The 24,643-nt window shown below is 38.3% G+C and overlaps 1 protein-coding gene across 1 annotated transcript; it reads left to right on the plus strand.

Moving 5' to 3' along the window:
* Window positions 1-3,726: 3,726 nt before the first annotated feature.
* On the plus strand, window positions 3,727-24,275 carry LOC120793388 (aminopeptidase N-like). Its single transcript, XM_040133413.1, has 21 exons — window positions 3,727-4,054; window positions 4,983-5,289; window positions 6,052-6,194; window positions 6,520-6,656; window positions 8,057-8,183; window positions 9,362-9,516; window positions 9,896-10,009; window positions 10,097-10,240; window positions 12,580-12,645; window positions 13,537-13,602; window positions 13,727-13,899; window positions 14,264-14,340; window positions 17,315-17,448; window positions 17,588-17,643; window positions 18,014-18,161; window positions 18,293-18,384; window positions 19,702-19,809; window positions 19,943-20,110; window positions 21,565-21,705; window positions 23,358-23,439; window positions 24,019-24,275. The coding sequence occupies exons 1-21, from the start codon at window positions 3,736-3,738 to the stop codon at window positions 24,172-24,174; spliced, it is 2,913 nt and encodes a 970-aa protein (XP_039989347.1). The 5' UTR covers window positions 3,727-3,735; the 3' UTR covers window positions 24,175-24,275.
* Window positions 24,276-24,643: the final 368 nt, after the last annotated feature.

Here is a 24,643-nt window from a genome sequence, read left to right on the forward strand (position 1 = left end):
TCCCCTCTGATGACTGTGCTTTACAGCTGTGCGATCATAAAATGCAATTCATAAAATGATAGTATTATGGCAAACTGCTCCTCTGTTAAAATTTAACCACAGAAGGGGACATGAGATAAATAACTTCGAGATTAGGGAGAATGAAAGGAGTAACAGTATTATTATCATTTGATTGGTAAGAAATATAAATGAATAAAAAGTTGCTCTTTACCAATTTCAACATTCACTTCTTTAGTTAATACAGATTCATGAAGAAATTTTGTTAAAGTAAAAAAGAAACAAAATGCACAGTGGTAAAGTAAGCATCTGGCTTGTAGCTACCTTTTGGCCCAATTTCAGCAGCCTTCTAATTTTTGATTGTGACACAAATTCTCACTGTCTTGTCTTCTGAAAAGGACTGTATTTTCAGGGAACATGGGGATCTGAAGTGTAGTTTACATTCTATGATTTAATATACCAATAGTGGGTTTTTCAAGTGCAGATACTGAAATTAATGAATAACTTCCTTAAATCTGACCATTTTTAACCCAAGAAAAATGAAAAAATACATTATAAATTATTCCACCAGTATTTATTTCTGGTGGTTTAGAGCAGTCTGTTGCACTGGCTGATAGTAAATTGGAGCATAAAGTCAACACTAACATTAGTTTCACACTAAACCAGCCCCTTAGCCACAGAAAACTTCTAGGACAGGCATCAAAGTTATTTTTGCATTCAGATAATTAAAAACATAAAGGGAAATTATATGAGAAATAATATGTGGAAATACTATGGGCCACAACAAAACTGGAATTCAGAATTAAGAAATCAGGGGTAGATTGATTTTCTTTTCGTTTAATTTTTGTGAGAGGCCTGCTGCACCTGTTCATGCTATTCTTGCATCATCATCCTTATACAATTTGCAATTTTTTTTAATGTAATTTTCTTGCTAAATCAGTGCATACAGTATTTTTGTAATTTAGCCAATAAAGCACAGAGTTGTCATTCACGACAAAACAACACTTTTTAACTGCTGCTGTTGGTTGATAGCTAGATTTGAAATTTATGTTGTCCATGCTGGCGAGATGTCTGAATCCGATCCAAAAATTCTGGCACAACAGATCAATATCCCTACAGATATATTACTACAGGACGCTGTACAATATTTAGGAAACCATTTAAAAAACGAACGTTACTCAAAATTATATAAAAAAAGAATAGGCCTATTGTGGGGCCAGTGGCGTCATTTGTAACCAATGCGTACGCACAAAGCTCTGACGAGCTTGTACGAACATTTTGGAGACAGGAAATTTGTGACACAGACATGGTGAATAGAGGCCAGATTGTAGAAATTAAATGTGAGAGGCATTGTTATACCTATAATGATGGCTCTCACACATTTAATTTCACTTCATATCACACATTACTTATACCCTTTTACGCCAAAATTAGCGCGTATAGGTAGGCTTTTTTTAATTACAGGTAAAACTGCTTAAAAAAAAGGTGATTGAATCCTTTCCCACTGCCAGTAAGCAACCTTTCTGTTTCTTCTTCTGGTATGTCCTTTTTGATGTCATGAACGCGCCTGAAACAGGGTTAGTAAACAGGAGAAAGCAGCATGGAGGCAAGTGACTATGTTATGGTGGTTACTTTTTTATATCTTTTACCTCAGTCTCTTCAAACTCAACGCATGTAGTGTAGCAAACGAGTAACAAAATAGCAGTTGCACGTTATACCCATAGACTTTGAAAAACAATGAAAGTTCCTGGTTATTTACATGCCAACATCTGGAAATTTAATGCAAATTGTAGCAGCTGTGGGGCAGCTTTGGCTCAGGAGATAGAGGTCATCCATTAACTGGAATGTCGGTGGTTTGATCCCTGGCTCCTCCAGTCCGCACGTTGAAGTGTTCTTGGGAAAGATACTGAACCCCAAATTGCCCCTGATGTATCAACAGTGTGCCATTGTGTGTGTGTGTGTGTGTGTGTGTGTGTGTGTAGAAAGCACATTATGTACAGAAAAGAGTGCTGTATGAATGTGTGTGTGAATGGGTGGATATGGCAGTAGTGTAAAGCGCTTTGAGTTGTCAATAAGACTAGAAAAGCGCTGTATAAGTGCAGTCAATTTACCATAGTATCGTACCGGAAAAGGAGCAAAAATTAGTGTATCTAGCAGTATGTCACGTTTCCATCGCTGCCCATCAGAGCTGAAGCCGATAAATACCAATGACTACTGCTGAGTCATTTGACTTGGGAATGAATGCAGGTTGTACCCTTTCTCCTACTGAAGAAAAAAGCCAGGTGTTATTGGTTGTGTTAGTGGGTTTTTTGTCCACTGTGAAAGGGTCTTTATAGATCCAATTTATTATAAACATTCAAACCTGCAGTGTTATTTTGTGCTTGTGCCAGTGAGCAATAACTATTTCATAAGCACCTTTCAGTTGTAAAAGATATTAGCAAACTCAGATCTCAGCTCAAATTCTGCTCAATATTTCATCCAGTGCTGTCTCACCATCACAGTCCGGACTACAGATGAGAGGGTCGGACTGTATGCTAATGACACTCTTGGTCAGTTGTGTGCCAGGATGTGGCAGGTGGCAGGATTCAGGAAAGTCTGGCTTGCCTCCCCCGATATCAAGCCAAGTCCTTTTCAACTCAACCACGTTAACTAGGCTTACTGATTAAATTACCAACATCGGTTGTAGAAATGCAAGATAACATCAAATAATATTAAAGAACTGCACAACAGAGTTTCAATAGTTGTTACTAATAACTTCTAATACTGTGCAGAGGCAAACAGAGCACTCTACAGCCACATCACCCGACACCACCTGTATTCACAATAAAAAATTGTGGCAATTAGAGAAGCACCTATATGCTGGATTTTGAAGTTACATACAGTGTCTATAGTATTTTTTTAGGTATTGTGTGATATCAACTATGTATGTTTCTATAGCCTATAGATGCTTGACAAATACCAAGTAGTGAGCAAGTGTTCAAGGCACCCACCTCCATGTCTGATAACTTTGTGTAATCTCAGAAATTGTTCTGTTTGTTGCATTAATTTCTGCTGCAGTAATCAATCTTCAAACTTTGTTTTATTTGTTAATCTGCCTCCATTGTCCACAGGAACAATATGTATATCAATATTCATGAGGGATTTGCATTGACCATTAAGGTTAATTGTAGGAATGTTTTGGGCGGAGCATGAGGCTTGCAAAAGTGGGCACATTTTCAAGTTGATGAAGGGAAATTGTGTGGAGGTGTGCATGTGCTCGGTTTTATAAATCTGGTTACTTTTTTGCATACACCATTTCTGGCTTTTTTCTGCACACATGAGGCCCCAGGAGGAAGGGGTGTAACATGACTGTAAAACAACAATAATAATAATAAACCTCAGCCACATGGAAGTGGGGCTGCTGCAGCACCCTCACTGATGAAAGGTGCATAATGTTGCGCCATGCAGCGGGCATTGCCCGACACTGGTTATCCCTAATTACCTTATGTTCTGGGCTTTTGTTTTTAAAGATTTAAAAAGGACAGTAAAATTATAGTTTAAAGTCAGTAGGTAATAGTATGACAGGCTCTGTCATAATGTTACCTACTGACGTGTCGTGTTCACCAGGTGAGGTTTGTATTTACAATCTCATTGTTAATGTATCACCTGTTACAGTGAATGGGAGGGGAGTGCTACCCATAACTACATATAAAAGTTCCCCTTCCACCCTTGCAAGCCCTGTCTCACTGTGTGGCTTCAATGCCGGCAGACAACATGGGGAAAGGTTTCTATATCAGTAAAGGTGTTTGGATAGTGGCTGTCATTGTGTGTGCAGGGGCCCTGGCAACTATCATAGCTCTGTCTATTCTTTACTCACAGGAAAAGGCTAAAAATAATAATCATGTCTCACCAACGGATGGAGGAACAACATCAAAACCCCCTGTGACGACACCTGCCCCATCCAATAAACCTTGGGACAAGTATCGACTACCCAAGAGTCTGGTGCCGGACCACTATAATGTCACCCTGTGGCCACGACTGACTCCAGATGCAACAACTGGACTCTACATTTTTACTGGTAAAGCTTTATGAGTGTGATACTCATCTTTGACTCTCTGACTCTCTTGCCATAGTCTGTGTGTACAGACTATGGCAAGAATTCACCTAATACAAGAATTCACCATGAGCTTAACAGTTCATTCTTGATCTGAGACAGTTAACAATCTCAACTAAAAGTCCTTACTCAGTTTGTGGTCATTTGAGCAGAGCAGCTACATTCCTGAAGTCTTATTTTGGTGTATTTGGTGCAGTATCTCATAGATATACTTCATATAATATTGCTGTCCTGTGAAAAACTGATTTCCAAAATGTCAACTTGTCATGAAATGAGAAAAAACATCCGCTTTTTTAGCTTTGTGACTTGGGTTTTCAGAAAATGTTAAGGTTTTTGAGTGTTTTATTTTGCTTAAGAAGTAGGAGAGTTTCCTGAACCCATGAAGGAAACCTTAATCCCCTGTTTTTTCTGAAAAATAAAAAATCACCAAATTTGGAGATACATGATTTTCACTGGAAAGCGATGCCAGATAGCTTTATTCTGATTTGATACATACAGTACTTTATATAATAGATCTTATTGGTTCCCAACCTGGAGGTCGGATATTTATGCTGCAGAAAATTCTTTTTCTTCTAATCCTTGCTTTTTTTTCCATGTGAATTAATGATGTAATGATGATAATGTTACTTTCTCAGGACCTAAAGCTTTTTCAAATAGAGCAAAGAAAAAACAATTCAGTGACATGCAACTAGTGCTGAGGCTAAGGTGACTCATCAAGCCACTCATCAACCACTCATCAAGGTGACTCAGCCATACAAAGAATGATATAAATAATTAAAGCTTGGATACAGATTTTCAATTGCCACCATCTTTGTCAGTTACTATGGTTTGGTGTTAGGTAGAACTTAGGATTCTTACCACTGCTGATTCAATTTATTTCATGCTGTTTCAGGGGAGTCCAGTGTGGAGTTTGAGAGTGCTGAGGAGACTGACCTGATTCTTATCCACTCCAATAAGCTAAACTACACCAAATTTGAGAATGACCACTTGGCGAGCCTTATCTCAGTCAATAGTGGAGTCACAGCTCCCTCAATCAAGTCTTCCTGGCTCCAGACTGTGACTCAGTACCTGGTCCTACAGCTGAATGGTAAACTTATGAAGGGCCACAGGTACCACCTCTACACTAAATTTACTGGCGAGCTGGCTGATGACCTGGGAGGCTTCTATAGGAGCGAATACATGGAGGATGGAGAGAAAAAGTATGTACTTTTGGTGTTAGACAACATGCCTTGAAACATAGCTAGAAAAAAAGGAAGTGCAGAAGGTTTCGACACCCACAGTAGCTAGCAATGAGCAATAAGACATGTTCCAAATTAGTTCTTAAGACACTTGGTTGCTATTTTAAAGTAACTTATATAAAGTAAGGGGTGACAGGATGACTTATCTGGAATCAGGCTAGATCTAACTTCATCAATTTAGTATTTCTGCTAGCTTTAGCCTAGCTTAAAAAACAACTTCAACAACTCCAAAACTGTCCTATTCACATGTTCTGTCTTGTTAGCTGGCATGGTAGTCACCACCTCACCTGGATTTTTTTCTCAGGTGCATGGTTGGTTCTTTTTGAGATGCCACTTGCAGCCACTCTGTTGCCTGGAGAAATGGCTTTAGTGCCTAGCTTTAACTACTCCTAAAATAGAAGTTTTGCTTCAACATTTCAATTTCTAAATATGTATATTGTAAAAGAAGACACAATTTCAAATTATAACAGTTTTGGAGACTTTGGAAGGAGGTTTTTTTTTTTCCCACCTTTGAAAGAGCTATGATAGCAGTGTCACCCTACTTCCAGTCTTTGTGCTAATCTAGGCTAAAGATATCCTGGGCCTATTGCTGTGCTTGACACACAGAGATTCAATTTATATAAATTTGATCATTTTACTCTTGGTAAAACTCCATACAAGCATATTGCTAAAATGTTGCGTTGTTCCTTAAACACCATGCTTCATTTGTTTATTTCCTGCCAGGGTTGTTGCTACTACTCAGATGCAGCCAACAGACGCCAGGAAGGCTTTCCCCTGTTTTGACGAGCCATCTATGAAAGCTATTTTCTATGTCACTCTGATCCATGACAATGGAACTGTAGCCCTTTCCAATGGCAAGGAAAAAGGTTAGCTGCACTATGTTGATAATTGGAAAGGATTATTTTCACAGTTACATAAAAAAATCAATCAATGTATGAGGAAGACAATGCTGGACCCTTTGTTATACAAGTGGATGGAACCAATTTTTTAAGGTGAACTAAGACTGTGGACAGCATAATGTGATAAAGTGAAAGTTGACAAAAATTTTGAACGCATAAGTATAAGATAAATAAGATCTTTTCAAAACTTGTTCTTGAAAATTTGAAAGTAAACTTAGTGACCCTGGACAGCAATATGAATAATGAAAATCAAATCAAATTAAAAAATTACTCTAACCATTCTCTTCTTCAGTGTCAAGCGGTGTCACCATTGATGGCCATAATGTGCAGAAGACAGTTTTTGAGCCAACTGAGAAAATGTCCACCTACCTGCTGGCATTCATTGTCAGCGATTTTGACTTCATCAACAACACCATCGATGGAGTTTTGGTAATTGACCCCCCAAAGAAATGTTGTCTCTCTTTCATGAACTTAGTGGTATGGGTACTGCCAAGCTGTCTTTTTCATTCTAATACTAGGGGCACCAGAATCATAGGAATATTCAAATCATACACATGGTATAGACAGGTGCTGTTTAATTTTGGGCGATTTTCTATGGAGAACTGACAATTTCAATCACTGACAACACAGGGAATTTGATGAATTTTGTGTTTAGGGGTTTAGCTTGTCACTGACCCGGTCTTTAAATAAAGTTAATAGCAGAAGCTGTGTTAATAGTGACTACAAAAAGCACATGTTCACATATTAACATCAGCAGGTTTGATAAACTCACCTGTTTACAATGTATACAACAGAGCCCACAATCATAAACCTGTTTGTTTCAGTTAAATGAGCTGACACTCCTCAAGCTACACTTTCTGAGACAATGGCTTAAAGACAATACAGTTAAATTTGTCACAATAACATCACATTAGAAACATATTAATTACCCTATACTGGTTCAGCCAATTTTAGTTTAAATGTTACTGAATGGATCATATATCGTGTTTGATCTACACCATACCACAACAATATTTTGAGCTAGCCTTATTTTCCCTAGCCTGATTAACCATTTATTTATTTTTATTTTGTGTACAGACAGTTTTCCAACAGAACAACAAGATAGTTCCAGACATTGCTGGGACATTTGTGATGCAATAGTTGGTCTCTCTTAATTAATAACATTTAAGTGCTACCTTAATTCAGAGTCTAAAGTCACACAACCCGGCATTGTTGTTGTGCCCAGTAGCACAGTTTATAGTTGAGTTTTGAATCACCAGCCTTTTTCCAATTGTTTTTTCACCCCAAAATCCCTATGTATCCACTACAAACACTACAGTCATTCTCCATTCAAGTAAAACAAAACTGTCATTCTTGTACTCCTCCCAAGTGACGTCATTGTAATTAATGAAAATGGTTTAGAGATGCACACATAAACGATGTAATACAAATGCAAGGTAAAGCCACTAGGTGTAGGATTTGAAAAGTTCTGACTCTGTTTCCATACAGTTGTAGAATCTAAAATGACACTGTTGCAGAAAACAATATATACAGATTCAATATCCAAGATAATTAGGCTGAAGCAATACATAGACTGCACCAATTTACCACCAATTGGGATGTCTCATTATTCTACAAACTATTTTGCGATCAGTGTAATTTTAAAGATGCTTTAAATTAAAAAATCTACACATACCAGCTTTAACATCATGCAATTAAGAAAGGGGTTTTATCAATTTAAAACCACACATATTCCATGGTTCTTGATAATGATATTCAAAAGAACAGAAATGTGCTTAATGAGACTGTGTGATGTGTTTTATTGTGTGTATTGCTGGATGTGGGTTTAGATCCGTATCTTTGCCCGGAAGCCTGCTATAACTGCAGGGCAGGGAGAGTATGCCCTCAACAAAACTGGACCCATCCTTAAATTCTTTGAGAAGTATTACAATTCCAGCTACCCTCTACCTAAATCTGGTAAGTCCCAGAGGTTACTTTCTATGTTTACAAGCATTTGAAACGATTTATGTAAAATTTAAGTGTATTTGGAAAGCTTTAGGAGGCATGCATTAATTGCCCTGATACACTTGTTTTTATACTTGAGTCTGTGTTTAATGAATCTCTGCAAAAGAGGTGGAGAGGGAAAGTTAGCAGGACCCATAGTCAGAATGGCCAAAGTTTAGAATGAGAATAAGACAAAGGTTGAAAAATACCAGAATTTTCCTTTACCTAACCAGTCTATATAATGGACTACAACACCATTATACACTTTATGTACACGTAAAAGCCAGCTGAGCCAGATGCACTTGTTTCTCTGTGGCAATATTTTGTTTTCAAGTCCTCCTTCTTTGTAAAATGTATGCTATCAAATTTGTTACCTGAATACTTTTCATTCGCTTCTCCTTTTGTATTAAGTGCATGGAATATGCCTACCTAGGTATACATTAATATGACATGTAATCCTCTGATTTAACTGTTCCACTTGCCTCAGTGCTCAGTAGTTATTGCAGTCATGTTTATTACCATAATTTATGTTTTTATGGTCAACCCCCAAAATGCTTACTTTTGTAGACTGAGACATTGGCAGCAATTTCCAATAAAAAAGCTGCATCAGGCTTTTTGAAAACCATATTAACCTCATTCTTTTATGTTTATTGATGCAAGACTTAATCCCTGCTAATCACAGGGATGCTTGTATCTTTCAGTTTTGAATTTTCATGACAGGGCTTTGGGAACAGGATGTGATAAGATCACCAACAGATAATATTAATAACTTGATCGTTATAAAGTATTTAATGGTAGTTGTAATCCATCTTTATCCAGTGTTTGTTTGCCAGCTCATACAGTACAATCCCTGATTTTTTTTTTTTACAGCACCCTCAAATCCCCAGTTCCTTTTTCTAGGCAATCCTTTCTCCATATCACATTTTAGCACTTGTGCAGTTAGAACTAAAGTTATATATATATATATATATATATGTGTGTATGTATATATATGTGTATGTATATATATATATATATATATATATATATATATATATATATATATATATATATATATATATATATATATTATTAGAACTAAAGTAAACCTATAAGAATGTTAAGAAACTCCACAGGTAATCAAACACAAATGATCTCTTTCCCTAATGCAGATCAAATCGCTCTACCAGACTTTAATGCTGGAGCCATGGAGAACTGGGGTCTGATCACATACAGAGAGACAGCACTGCTCTACGATGAAGCGTTCTCCTCCAACTCCAACAAGCAGAGGATTGCTACCATCATTGCTCATGAACTGGCTCACATGGTTAGGTTTTAACAATGCAAACTGTATCACTTAACTGACTATTATGTGGTGGTCACTATTATCACTCCGGTCGGATATTGTGATTCGTTCTTGATTCAGTTTGAAAAATAATTAAAAATTGAAGAAAATAAATTCTCTTTAAATACGGAATTGTTCTGTGTAACCTTGAAAGAGAAGTCAAGACGACTTTAATGCTTTTGGCTTCAAGTCAAAAAACATTCAAGTCAAATTTTGGGAGTTTTTAGGACAATAAATCTCAAATAAGTAAAGCCTCTTCGCAGTTAAGTTCAAGTCATGTCTTAAGTTCTGCGGCTTATGTATTATTTATTTTTAGTTTTTCTTAGCACATTTACACCTTTTCTCTGTGTTGTTCTTTTAGTGGTTTGGTAATCTGGTGACCCTAAGGTGGTGGAATGACTTGTGGCTGAATGAAGGCTTTGCATCTTATGTTGAGTACCTAGGAGCACACGAGGCTGAACCTGACTGGAATGTGGTAAGGATATCGCTCCCACCTCATGGCTTCAGTAATCTAATAAAGCTAATGTAAATAGTTTAATTTGTCTAATCTGTCTCATAACAGAAAGACCTTATCGTGCTCAGTGATGTCCACAGGGTGTTTGCTGTTGATGCACTGGTCTCCTCTCACCCTTTGTCCTCTAAAGAAGAGGACATCCAGAAACCAGCACAGATCAGTGAGCTGTTTGATGCCATATCATACAGCAAGGTAACCTCACTCTCACACACACACACACACACACACACACACACACACACAGAGTTGTGTTTCCATCACTTCAGAAAACTGACTTACATTAATATTCTGGAGAATTACCCTAACCCTAATCACTACTTGCCTAACACGAACATTAACCCTTACCCTATCCTTGTTAAGGCTAGGCTATTGAACCTAAAACACAGGGAGGTGAGTGGACCAGAGTAGAATGTAAGAGTATTTATTGCAAGAGTAAGGGATGGGATTTGAGCCAGGGACAAGCAGTGCAGAGGGGACAGCTGGGAGCGTGGGGAATGGGCTTGTGGTTTGTTGTGCTGAGCACGGGGAAAGGCTGAGGCTGAGCTGAGCAGAGTGTCCAGTGAGCAGGAAACTGAGGCTGGGAGTGTGGGGACTGGGCTGGTGGCTGGTTGTCCTGAGAAGGGAAAATGCCAAGGGTGAGCTGAACAGTGTCCAGAGAGAGGGAAGCTGAACTAAGTGGGGTCCAGGGCAAAGGAGAAGGGTTGAAAGGATCAAGAGCTGGAGACAGAGGCCAGAGCAGATCAGATGGGACTGCAGGGAGAGGAGAACAGGTTAAACAAGGGGCAACAGGCAATGAGTAAAATATATCTCAGAAAATATATCTTAGAACGCAGACTGAATAAGCAGGTACTATAATCTGGCAGGTTGGCAGTGGCAGAGCTGGGTATTTGTAGAAGTCTTGATCACAGGATGTGATGCAGCTGATGGGGCTCTGGCCTAACTCCAGCACACCTGTCTCCACACCTGTATCAACTCAGGCAATCACACTCATACACAGACACACAGGTAGATAGTAGGAGAGAGATTGCAGGCTAGGCAGAGGATGAGGGTTTGACCCCTGAAGGCCTGAATTTCCAAGGGACGAACATAGCGATGACGTAGTTTCCTAGACTCATCTTTGAGTCGGAGATCCTTAGAAAGGAGCCATACCTTTTGGCCAGGTACATAGCAGGATGCCAGCATGCAGCGGTGGTTAGCTTTGTTCTGGGTTCTGGTGGCAGTGTGGAGCAGGGCAGTGCAGAGCCGCCTCCAGATCTTTCTGAAACAGCACATATGGGCCTGGACTGATGGGACAGCAATTTTGTCCTCCTTTGCAGGCAATGAGGGAAGCTGGTAACCAAGAGAGCAGATGTAGAGGCACTGGGCAAGGAGTTGTGTTCATATTCCTAACAGGGAAGCTGGGAGCTCCAGGTGGATGGGTTGACAGAGGTGATGCAGCAGAGCACAGCTTTAATGTCCTGGTACCCAGATGGATGGTATCCAGAAGAGAGGTTGACTATTGCTCCCAGGGCAGTGCAAAAAGCCTTCCAAACCTGGGAGGCGAATTGGGGGCCTCTGTTGGACATGACATCTGATGGTAACTCATTTAGATGAAAGATGCGTACCAACAGGAGGTCTAAAGTCTCCTTAGCAGAGGGACATTTGGGCAGAACAAGAAAGTGAGCAGCTTTGGAAAAATGTTCTACAGTGGTAAGTATGACAAATGGAGGGAGACTGGTGACAAAGTCCAAGGTGATTATGGTACCAAGAATGTCTGAGGACTGGCAGAGGACAGAGAAAACTGGAGCTGGGTTTCATGGATGTCATGGGTTTCGGCATCCATGCTGGGCCACCAGAACCATCAAAGGAGGAAGGCAAGCATCTGATTAATACCAGGATGGCAGGTGAGGCAAGTGGAGTGAGCCCACTGGAGAACCTGGGAACGGATAGAGTCAAGGCTCCCCCAACAGGCAGCTGGGGAGCGCCGTTACCTGGATCAGGCTGTTGATTCTGGACTTGCCTACCAGTAACTCGATATCCCAGGTGAGGGGGGCAATGAAACAAGTTGATGGCAGGATGGGATCTCGATTCAAACCTGTCTCTCCGACAATGAACTGGCCTGACACAGGTACACAGTGGGAGTGTTAGTCAAACCAAAGGGAATAACCAGGCACTCCTCCTTCGTAGATGCAGACAAGGTCGTATGTGCAGGTCAAGCTTGGAATAGACAGTGGACTGACTCCAGCACACCTCTCCCCACTAAGACAAACACACTCATACACAGACAGTGTAAACAGATTTATGTCCCCACAAAATGAGTAATATAAATACACACATAAACAGACACACATTCAGGCCTAAACAACAGCAGAACACTTTTCCCATCTGTCATCCTAAAATCAATCAACCCAGGTTTTGGTTTCAAATTCTGTTGCATAGAAATGTTTTTGCTTTTTCTTTCAAATATGTAATTGATTTGTCACAATGTCCCTGAAACACCGATCCTTCAGCTGATCTTGAAAAACATTTAAAATTAGTTTGTTCATCCTCAGGGAGCATCTGTTCTGAGAATGTTGTCAGATTTCCTAACTGAAGAAGTCTTCACAATGGGACTCAGGGTAAGGACCTCATTGAGGCACACAATATTTGCCTGAAAAAAATACTACATGTTACTGTGAAGCTTAGTCCCTTTTTGTCTGACACTGTAAAGAGTCTTGCATAACGGATCCTTGTTTGGATACACATGTTCTTGGCAAATATATTTTCTGTTAGTCACATGGCAGAGTGCATCTGATGTCTCTGAAAAAATTCAGTTCAACAGTTCATCCAGCAGGTGGATTTTTTTCAAACATGACATGAGAACATCACCATCCTTCAGTAGTAATTGGTAACTGAAATTCAGGCAGCCAACTTAGTGGAAGGGATTATTAGGTGGCTGCTGTGCGAAGCACAGTCGGGTTTATTATTAATATCGGAACATAAGTAGTGTTGCAGCTTTAAGCTTTTGAATATAAATCAAAAAGTGGGGTTTGATCGGGGATAGTGTACTATGACTTTTGGTGGTATCTGTAAAGGTTGTTTTTATTTGAATTTTTTAATTAATTTTTAAAAATGGTTTTCTTTGGGGAATAAGAGAAACATGATGAATATCTCAAAAACTATAAAGACTAAAAGACTGAAACAGTGACTTCACATACTCTAAAATTGCATTGATAGGACCACCATATTGTGAGAAATGAGCTAAGAAATATTGCAAAATTACTTCTAGGATATATCTTATAATGTATGTTGCAGAGATAGAATTTGCCATGTCAGAGTGGGTTGGACTCAAAGGATCTGGAGTGGGGTACTGCCTGAAATATCTTGCAGACTTCATTTACTTTTCAGTTTTTTTTGTTTTTTTTTGTTTTTTTGGTTGACATGAAAATTATTTGACTTGAGTCCTGGTCCAGCACAGCATTGAGTAAGAAAAGAGGAGAAAGTAACATATCTTTGTTTTCTTTGCCCAGACCTACCTGGCTGAATTTGCGTATGGGAATGCAGTCTACACAGACCTATGGGAGCATTTGCAAATGGCACGTTTTCTTCTAGATGCTTCACATTTCAATTTAGCTAATGTTTTACTCAAAAGGATATCCAATACATTCCAACCTACTGTAAGTTGTTACATATTTTTTTCTCGTTTGTCTGCTTCCACAGGCTGTTGATGCTAATGGCACTCAACTACCTGACACCGTCCATAGCATCATGAACACCTGGGTGCTACAGATGGGCTTTCCTGTGGTTACAATAGATACAAACACTGGGGTTGTATCCCAGGAACACTTTCTCCTGGATCCAGACTCTGAGGTCACAGCTCCATCTCCCTTTAAGTATGTAAACCGCCTTTTTCTCATTCTTCCTTCCCCCTAGAAAATGAAGTAATTCTTTTTTGTCTATAATACTACTGATGCTATTGACCATTGTGCTGCTGCTTCTGCATGTATTACTAAATTAGTATGCTTTTGTAGTAATACTAATATCTACACTACTACTATAAATTTTAGTATGACCGCTAAACATAAGGTCGCTAAGACTTGCTATTTCTACTCGTTAATTTATAATACCTTTTCATTTTGATGACATCATGGTACAACTGATAAACCCGCCCTTTTCTAGTTCATAAAATGCAAAATGGATAAAAAACCAAAAACTAAACTATATATAGATTTGATAGTACACTTGTTTATCCTACAGCTATGAATGGATTGTTCCAATCAAGTGGATGAAGACTGGACTTGTCCAGGCACCACAATGGCTGAAGAGCAAATCAGGTATTATATACACCAATCAGGCATAACTTTAAAACCATTTATCATGTATATATGTATATGTGTATGTATATATGTGTGTGTGTGTGTGTGTGTGTGTGTGTGTGTGTGTAATAAATAAAATAAGGAAAAGCATAATAGGTCCCCTTTAAGCCCAACCACTCACCTGGACCTACTCCCTTAAAATGTACACAAAATGAATACAAAGCAAATTTCGCTGTGTTTATTTGAACAAATTTGACTACTGGGGTGTTTTTACTTCTGTTTATTGGCCCCAAATAGCCAGCTAACAAAATTGCACTGGCCATGTCACTGACTGGTCTCAGAATTCACTAGGAACTCCCGGGGCCATATTCATAAAATATCCAAAGGCAAAAGTAGCTCCTGACTAGCAGAGTTAGGAGAAACTCCTAAAAGGGGCATGTACCTCCTAAGTCTGAGAGAAGTTAGAGGCAGTCCAGAGGACTCCTCAGTCAGTAAGCCACTAAGTCAGTAAGTCATGTGCCTCAAGTAATGTGTTGTATGTGGTTGGATGCAGCTGCTCATTGTCAACCATGTGTCCAGGATACTCAAACTTTCCTGTCATAAACTTGCATTTGGACCATTTCACTTGCGCATTATAATGTTCCAGATGCCACAGGACCTCCTCAAGCTTCTGCACAAGCTCCTCTCTTGATGCTGCATTGATAAGAATGTCATGTAAGACATATGTTACCTGGTCTTGGCATTGCAATATCTGATCCATAACTGCCAAGAGGACTGAAGGGTCACTGGTTGGCCCATATGACAGATGGTGGTAGGTGTATAAACCCTGATATGTGTTTACTGTGAGATATTTCGCTGAATCTTTGTCCAGTTCCAGCTGCTGATAAGAATGCGACAAAGCTGGCCAGATAAACAGTTTGCCTCCAGCTAAAGGGGCAAACAGGTCTTCAGAGTAAGCGGAAACAGTCCCTGTTGGTGCAGCCCAATTGTTGTGATCAGTCCTGGATATTGTACTCATGGCTTCGAACCTGTCCAACACATTTTCCACTGCTTCCTATGAGGCATATGTGCTTGACTAAGCTTGCCTTCTTAAAAAATCGTTTTTTTCATCAGTCCTCATCTTAATTGAAGCCTCAAACTCACTAATAGCACTAGATCCCTCTTCAGAAACACTTTTGTGCTTCTGCAGCACTGTTCTAGCTCTAGATCAACAGTCCTCTTTGCTGTTCCAACAGTAAATGCTTATCTCAAATTTAGCTGGATTTTTTTTGTGACCACTTTCTGCCTAGGAGTGCCGACCTGTTGCGCTTAACGATACCAAGTGGTAGCTATTTTTGTTGGTTCTCATATTCCACCTCCACAAAAATCATCCCCAAGATTGGTATGGGCTCTCCAGAAAAGGTAGATAGTGGTATAGTACATGTCTGAAGTGCTAGGTGGGCAAATTACATCTTGTAGGCCACCTCTGACTCTACAGGAACTACTGCCCCAGTGTCAAGCATGTCCCTCAATCTATATTGGAGTCATATAAGTACATTTGCTACAGGATGTTGTATACAAAATACAATTCTCAGCTATTTCCTGGTCTACATGCTGAGATCTGTTTAAACTTGCAGACATTGGCTGCATGGTATCAGGGTTGTATTGGCTGGCTTACCATTGCTTTTATGCTGTGGCTTTTTTTAAAATTAGAAACATCTTTTTTCCATCCCGTCTTCTTTCTCGACTTTCTCGAAGCATTCCCAGCCTCTTTAATTTTTCCTGGGAATGCCAATGTGTTGTGGGATGCCATTTACATTGACAATGCTGTATCACAGGCACTCTTGAACATTACCTGGCTCTCTGTCAGTACCTTTTCTCTGTATTGTTTCCACTCTTAATCCACTCACAAAATGATCCTGTAATGCCTCCTCCAAGTGTTGTTTAAATTCACAATAGGTGGATAATTCTTTGAGAACCACAATGTTATCAGAAATCAACTCTTCCTCCTGCTGGTTTCTTTTCTGAAATCTGAATTTATGCCTTGGTTAGAACATTGACTCTTTTCTCACTGGGCTTCTCCAGTGAGACAAGGTTTTACTGCGAGAAACACACTGACTTTCTTTTCTCCAGCTGCTTTGTTTGCCTAATCCACTATTCCAGTCTCTGAAGGTAAGATTCAAAATCTACCTGTTCCTCCTTGTAGTCCAATATACTGCCAACTCGAACTATTGCCATCGCTCTCTTTGCATTGCTAGTAGCTATTTAGCATTAGCACCTTTTTGGTTAGTTTTAGAAAGCAATGTTTACTTCCATACAGTCCACTAATGCAGCTTTTTTTTTTTTTTTTAAAATCTCTTGTCTAATGGGATACACTTTCACAGCATCCTCTTGTCATTAAATGTAATATCCTGAGAGGATCTTAAGAATGCATAGACAGAGAATGGACTCTGACTGGCAGGGTTTTTGAGGACCACAGTTCCAAGACAAACACAAACGCTGTGGCACAATTCAGTTATATATGCTTAATTTCCCAGAAACCCCCAACAGTTGGTACTGTTGCACATGCACGTATTCCAGTACCCTACAATTAGGAACTTGTAGTGCCATTTAGGAGGAGTCCTCATGGTAAGATCTTTCTCTTATTTTCCTCCAGTCTCTCTCCATTTAACTCTTTTATCTAAAGTTTACGAGGTGGAGTTATAGTTGAAATATACAAATCATATGAAGACAAGGCGTGAATTGTGGCATTGATAGCTCAGTTCATGAAAATGGGCAATTTTTTTGTGTCGACTTTGCTTTGATTTTTTTTTTTTTTTTTTTTTTTTTTTTTTTTATGCAATTAAGCCATTTATAAAATTTGGTTGGATGAGTCTGCAGAAAATCACCCTCTGAAGAAAAAGAATAAGAAAACATTGGCAGTGAATAAAAACAAAATTAAGCTAGTATCTTATATTTTATTGGTCTTGTACGTGACAATAATGACTAACTCTGACCTCCCTGTCTTCTGTAGCCACAAACGATGCGATGAAGGCATCAGGGGATGACTGGGTGCTGGGCAACCTCAATGTTGTGGGTTACTACAGAGTCAACTATGACCAAGGCAACTGGGACAGACTGCTAAGTGGTCTCAGCACCAGTCATTGGGTAAGACAGTTGTCTGATGAATGGTTATATTATCTGCACATTTTTGTGCAGCTTAGAGTAATCCATGGTCTTTGCCTTCCTTCTTTATCTGAGTTGTTTTTAGTGGTAGTGACAGGGATATTGCTCTTGTTTTTTCAAGCTTATTCCAGTGATCAACAGAGCTCAGTTGTTGGATGATGCTTTCAACCTGGCCAGGTAAGTCGTGCTTATACAGTATCATAGATAGATAGTCAGTCACTCTTTTCATTATCTATCTGGATTACAGAGACGTGGAGAAAATTTAAAAATTTTTTTCAGGTAGCAACATCCTCTTTAATAATACAGATACTAGTATTTAAGTGACTACTAGTATTTTTAATAATACTAGTAGTCAAATATGTAGTCACCCTAAATATCACACAGCACTCCTAGCATGACACAGATCCTGCCAGGTATTTTGACTCATTACTTTCAGAAAATTTATGAAAGAGTAAAAGTGAGAACACTAAAAACTATTAATAAATGATCATCCAGATGTAGAACGCATTCAGATATCCCATTCATTTTGTATATTTAAATCCCAAAGAGCAAAGATCATCCCTACACTGCTGGCTCTCAATACCACCAAGTATCTGCACAATGAGAGAGAATATATGCCCTGGGAATCAGCCCTGAGCAACTTGGACTTCTTCTACCTCATGTTTGACCGCAGTGAGGTTTATGGTCCCATGCAGGTGTACTTTCTTTTAGCCAAACGTAAAGGCATAATAATCTAAAGAGCCAAAACACAAATTTGTTACTTCAATGATCCTAATCCTAATGGATTATCATACTCCCTTAGCTCTGTTCTCTGTCCTGTTTTTAGGATTATCTGAGGAAACAGGTCACCCCTTTGTTTAGATACTATGAGACAATGACTGACACCTGGAGCAAAGTACCTGATGGACACATGGACCAGTGAGTAAAGGAAATACCTGGGCATTGGCTGCTCTGGAATTCATACTTTTTTAACAGGGGCAAAATATGCTAAAATGACAAATTATGATACTTGCAAAACAGAAAGCTGCACATTAAAGAACAGTGTTACAATTTATATACAGTTTATGTGTCTTAACAATGGGTTATGCCTCTCCATGTGTTCAAATGCAAAGCCCAACAGCAGTATGGGTACATATTTGTGTGAAAAAAATGTCAGCATACCATAATCATTTAGGGAAAATCAAAATAAAGCCTTAACTACATTATGAGTAATAGATCTTGGTACCATTTCCCCGATGCATTTTAGGATTAAAATTATCTTGGTACCATTTCCCCGATGCATTTTAGGATTAAAATTATCTTGGTACCATTTCCCCGATGCATTTTAGGATTAAAATTATCTTTGACCCATTATAAATCAACTAAGAGCCCACCCTTGAGATCATCTTAGTGAGATGATCTTGCACGGATGAGGTAAAATGCTTAACTTTGAAAAGTACTTTTCTAGTAATCTTTTATTTTAAATATTATTATATTAAATGTTTCATCAGAATATCTACAATTGTCATAATTTAACAAACTATTGTAATAAAGTTCGAAACACTTTTCTAATTAAATAATGGCCTATCAGATATCGTAACATATATAAATTTTGGCTGGGTACTGGTCAGCTGTCCCTGCTACATTTAATAAATGTTGTATACAATTTCCAAACTTGTTAGCATTAATATAATAACATTGTGAGAGCATGGTTTGCCCAACAATCACTGTCTAGCAGAGTCTACTAGAGGCTAGCATTACCACATTACCATTGGCTAGTGATTGCTTTTATTAGTCAATGTTAACATGAATTATTTGGGAGAAGCCACAACTAGTCCTATTGAGGTGACTACATTTTGCATCCCTATCACCTGTGTTTGCTGTCAAGCACAGAATCCAGTTTATTACTGTAATGTATGGTGCATGTTACTAGCCCACCATACAAAAATTATTGAGCATTGTTGCTGGAAAACATAATGCTAACTGTGAAGAGGCCAAGCCATACAGGTGCTGTTCAGATTATTCCTGTCAAAATAGAACCATATTTAAGACTAAGTGCCAGGCCTACTTCTTAGCCTCTAATAGTAAAGACCACCCAATATTTTTTCTTCACTTCCTTCTTCTAGAGCAATGCACAAAAACCCTTGTATTACATAGGATTATTCCTCCTTCCTTTGTTCCCACCCATGCTCTTCACGTTTTTCTTCCTGGGCTCCTGTTAATACTCCTTCTCCTTCCCATTTCTCCTTCCTTCAGGTATAATCAGGTGAATGCTCTCAGCCTGGCTTGCAGGACAGGCCTCGAGGAATGCCAAAATCTGACCAAGGCATGGTTTAATCAATGGATGGAAACTAAGAACAACCAGTGAGTGTACACACCGTCCCAATGTGTAACTTATTTCCTATCCCCTATTTTAATGACTTTTTATTGTATTTAAAGTGCAACCATCTGCATTATCTATGGTCTACTGAACTTTAACGATGTCATCTTTCTTCAGGATCCACCCCAACCTACGTTCCACTGTGTACTGTAATGCCATCGCAGCAGGCAGTGCTAATGAGTGGGAGTTTGCTTGGTTACAGTTTAAGAATGCCACCATTGCTAGTGAAGCTGACAAACTCCGCTCTGCTCTGGCCTGCACAAAGCAACCCTGGCTGCTCAACAGGTCTGTTCACAGACAGCCTTGTAAATGCAGTTATATTGCATACTAAAGCATATAACTGACAATTAATGACCAGTACACATACAGTATTTACAGTGGCATGAAAAACTTTAGGCAGCCCTGGTCAAAATTTCTGCTACTGTGAATAGTTAAGCGAATAAAAGATGACCTGATTTCCAGAAGGCATAAAGTTAAAGATAACAAATTTCTTTAATATTTTGAGCAACATTACTTTTTATATCCATCTTTCAAAATAAAAAAAAAAAGGGAAAATGGCCCAAAACAAAAGTTTGGTCAGTACATAGTAACACCTGATTTGGCAAGTATCACAGTTTGTGAATGCTTTTTTGTAGCCAGTCTTCCAGTTCTTGTTTGAGGGGTTTTCACCCACTCTTCCTTCAAAATGGCTTCTAATTCTGTGAGATTCTTTGGCCGTCTTGCATGCAATGCTCTTTTAAGTTCTATCCACAGACTTTAGATGATGTTTTGTAGATCAGATCTCGAGGTAGTCCATTGTGGATTCTGAGGTGTGTTTAGGATCATTATCCTGTTGTAAAAGCCATCCTCTTTTCATCTTTAGCTTTTTTACAGACGGTGTGATGTTTGCTCCCAGAATTTGCTGGTATTTATTGAATCCATTCTTCCCTCTACCAGTAAAAAGTTCCCCGTGGCACTGGTTGCAACACAATCCCAAAGCATAATTGATCCACCCCTGTGCTTAACAGTTGGAGAGATTTTCTATTCATGAAATTCTGCAAACTTTTTTCTCCAAACATACCTCTTCTCTTTGTGGCCAAAAAGTTCTATTTTAACTTCATCAGTCCACAGCACTTGTTTCCAGAATGCATCGGGCTTGTTTAGATGTTCCTTTGCAAACTTCTGATGCTGAATTTTGTTGTGAGGACGCAGGAAAGATTTTATCGGGTGACTCTTCCATAAAGGTCATATTTATGCAGGTGTCTCTGCACAGTTGAACTGATGGTATCTTCTTATATCCTTCTCCTGCTTTGTGGGCATCAATTATTTTAATTTTCAGAGTGCTTAGAGGAGCCCATGGTTGCTGATTGTTGGGACAAGGTTTGGGGAGTCAGAATATTTATAAAACTTTGAAATTTGCATCACTTTGCCTTTCCTAAAAATGACTGTGAACAAGCCATAGCCCTAACAAGTTAATTATGGTAAAAGTTATCTGAGAGCTCAAATCTCTTGGACTGCCCAAATTTTTTTTGGTGCTCCTTTCCTTTTTTCACTCTAAAATTATACAAAACAAAAAGAAAACACTTATCTTGCTTAAGATGTTGGAAAGAATGTTTCACCTTTAAAGTTATGCCTTTTGTAGATCAGTTCATCTTCTGCTCATTACTCAACTATTCAGTGAGAGAAATTTTGAGCAGGGGTGGCCAGGTTTTATTATGTCACTGTATACTCTGCCTGCTGTCCTGCTTTTACCTTCTCAGGTACCTGGAGTACACTCTGGATCCAAACATGATCCGAAAGCAGGATGCCACCTCCACCATTATCTACATTGCTGACAATGTGGTCGGTCAGTCTCTTGCATGGGATTTTGTCAGGGCTCAATGGTCATACATTTTCACTCAGTGAGTACAGCACACTACTTTTTAGTTGCTAATATCACTGCATCCCATTGAAACAGGATAAAAGTCACCAGATTTGTAGTATATGACTATAGATTTTTCAAAATGAAACAAGTCTGCTCAGCCTTACAATTTTTCCAAAAAATGGCAATTTAAAAGGGGCTGAAATGGGCTTTACAGTTCTTAGTAAAAGGTTGTTATGAATGCAGATATATGGTGTGTTAAGTAACACATCTGTGAATTGAAGCAGTTTCATGTTAACAGATCTATTGTAACATAATCATATACTAGCAGAGAGGAATTTTTACATTCAAGTTTATTAACAGCGATAGGTTTTATTGACCGAGCATGCCAAGTATAATTCAAACTGTGTCAGATGACCTTTGGTTTTGGCTCTTCATAAACCTAAGCATAACACAGTGCTGAGAATAGTTTCAATACCGCTGAATTAAGCTAATAGTTTGATGTTTCAGTGGTAGTTCATGTTATTCAAATGTAGATGTTTTGTTATTTTGACAAATATAACTAGTACAACAACCAATTTTTTTTATTGGTTATAGAAAATGCAAATCGGGGAATTTAAAGATTCTTTTTATTTTAACTGTACATACAACATAATGTATTTTTGATGGACTGAGATAATGTTATTGACTTCAAATCTCGGGCAGCTTTCTGGATCTGACCCATAGAAACGTGATCAATCTCTTTACCCCTTTTTCTTTTTATCTCCAATAAAATATAGATATAATTGCTTTATTGAAATGTCTTTAAATTAAATGTGATAATTTAGTAATCCTTATGCTAAAAAAATGTTGTACACATGTACACCAAGTATGTTTCAGGGATAGCTGCTGTATAATTTAGATAATTTAGCTTGTTTAAGGAGTTTGTAAAGCTAGACCTTCAAAGTAACAGGTGACAAAGTAAAAAGGAAAACCAGTTTCAAGCCACAGCAATTGAATACTGCACTCTTCATTAGGACCCTAATGAAGCTCTGAAGGCAAAATGTAGTAAAAGTTGTCTTAACTTGCAGCTGATGTCTTGTGCTTACTGTCTTAAGTTTTTCCCCTACCGGTCTTCTTATCTATAGGACTACAAAATCAGTAGAATATTAGAAACTTCATCTGGTTTCCAGACACACCCTTGCAGCAAACGGATAGTAATGAATTAGCCAAATGCAGTAAAAAGCATTTTCTCTTAATGTATATTTAACCCAGTGCTTCCCTCTCTAGCCTTTTTTAAAAATGCTTCCTGAATGATGGGAAACATAAAACGGTGAATCACTGATACAGAGATTAATGTATCTCACACAAAAAATAAAAAATTAACATGTCTGCATTTGTACTGGATATACCGCACACTCGATTAAAATCAAGCCAAATCAATCTTGAAATATGATAAAGCAAAATTTGTATATATTGTATTTACAATAAATGGTAGCCATAAATTTAGGCCTTTATCAGTATTCCTGTCTTTTTGATTTACTGTGTCTTGTAGAAATGCATTTAATTTCACAGCTGACAATCCAGTTCTCAATTTACAGAAAGAGGATTCTTAAGTGACTAAAAAGTTACCATGACCACTAACAGCCTAATTCATTTGCATACAAACGGCCCTGTTTATCCGTTATGTCTTGGTTTTGTTTTCACTCACAGGTATGGTGGTGGATCGTTCTCCTTCTCCAACCTCATCACTGGAGTCACCAAGCGCTTTTCCACTGAATTTGAGCTTCAACAGGTTAGATATTCTAGACATTTTTGTCCACAATGTTTTCAAAGGTTTTATTATATGACTTTTGCCCAGTTTTACACGAAATCGTACAAATTTGTATCTCTACTTTGAGGGATTTACATGTTTTTTTAAAACATTTTGAATGTCATTCCAGATTTTGGTTTGTCCTTGGTTCATTTTGTTATGATATTCTTCAGATGTGGATAACATCAGGTGTGACCAAGTCACAAGTCATTCTCTAGTTTCAAGGCACTAGTTTCTGAGACTATTAGAACCAAATTAAATGTCTGAAATGAAGCAAGCTCACTTCTGTGGATTTTTTCTTTAATGGGGCAGTCATTTAATGCAAAGTCCAAGTCAGTTAAACCCCAAGTGAACAAGCAGTTCTCTGCATAAATTAAGTCTTGTCTTAAGAATGTAAATTTGTGTTTCTGGTCAGACTGGCCTTTAAGTCATTTAAAAGTACTGACACCAACACATTTTGATTGTCCCTGTGTTTTTATTTATTTATTGCTGCTTGACTTCAAATGGCTGCATCACTTCCCCCAACAAGACGCTCATTTTAAGTTTTGTTTGTTGTAATAGCTGAAGCAGTTTAAGGCAGATAACGCTGAGGTCGGTTTTGGCTCTGGTACCCTTGCAGTGGATCAATCCATTGAGAGAACCATCGCCAACATAAAATGGATTGCAGAGAACAGGCGGAATGTTCTGGAGTGGTTCAAGGCTGAAGCAAGGCTCTAATAGGGCCTTAAACTGTCCCTTTGTTTACTTGTACTTCATGTAATTTCAAAATGTTCTTTTTTCATCAAAATAAATCTTACTTGTAGGAAGATTTCACACAACTTTGCTTGCTGAGCCTTTGTTGTACCTCTGTGTGGTTTAAGTTAAGATGGAAAACAAGGAGAATTACAGTGTATTTCATATCTTTGAAAGCAAAAATATAATTACAAATTTAAGTTATGATACTTAAAGTTGGACAGAGGGTGAGATAAGACTTGAGTAAGATGTTTTTGTTGTTGTTGTTTGTTTTTTTTTTTTAATACTTTTTTTTAAATCAGTTTTAAATATAATCTACTTGTATCCTTGAGATGAAAAAAATTACAGTTTTCTGATTATGAGAAAACAGGCTTTGAAAGCAATAACACTATTATCACAGTTGGGGATTTTTTTGTACTATGTCAAATTCTGAGTGTATTGACTAATTACTTAG

This window comes from Xiphias gladius, chromosome 8 (assembly GCF_016859285.1).
Source record: "Xiphias gladius isolate SHS-SW01 ecotype Sanya breed wild chromosome 8, ASM1685928v1, whole genome shotgun sequence".
Classification (NCBI taxonomy): Eukaryota; Metazoa; Chordata; class Actinopteri; order Istiophoriformes; family Xiphiidae; genus Xiphias; species Xiphias gladius.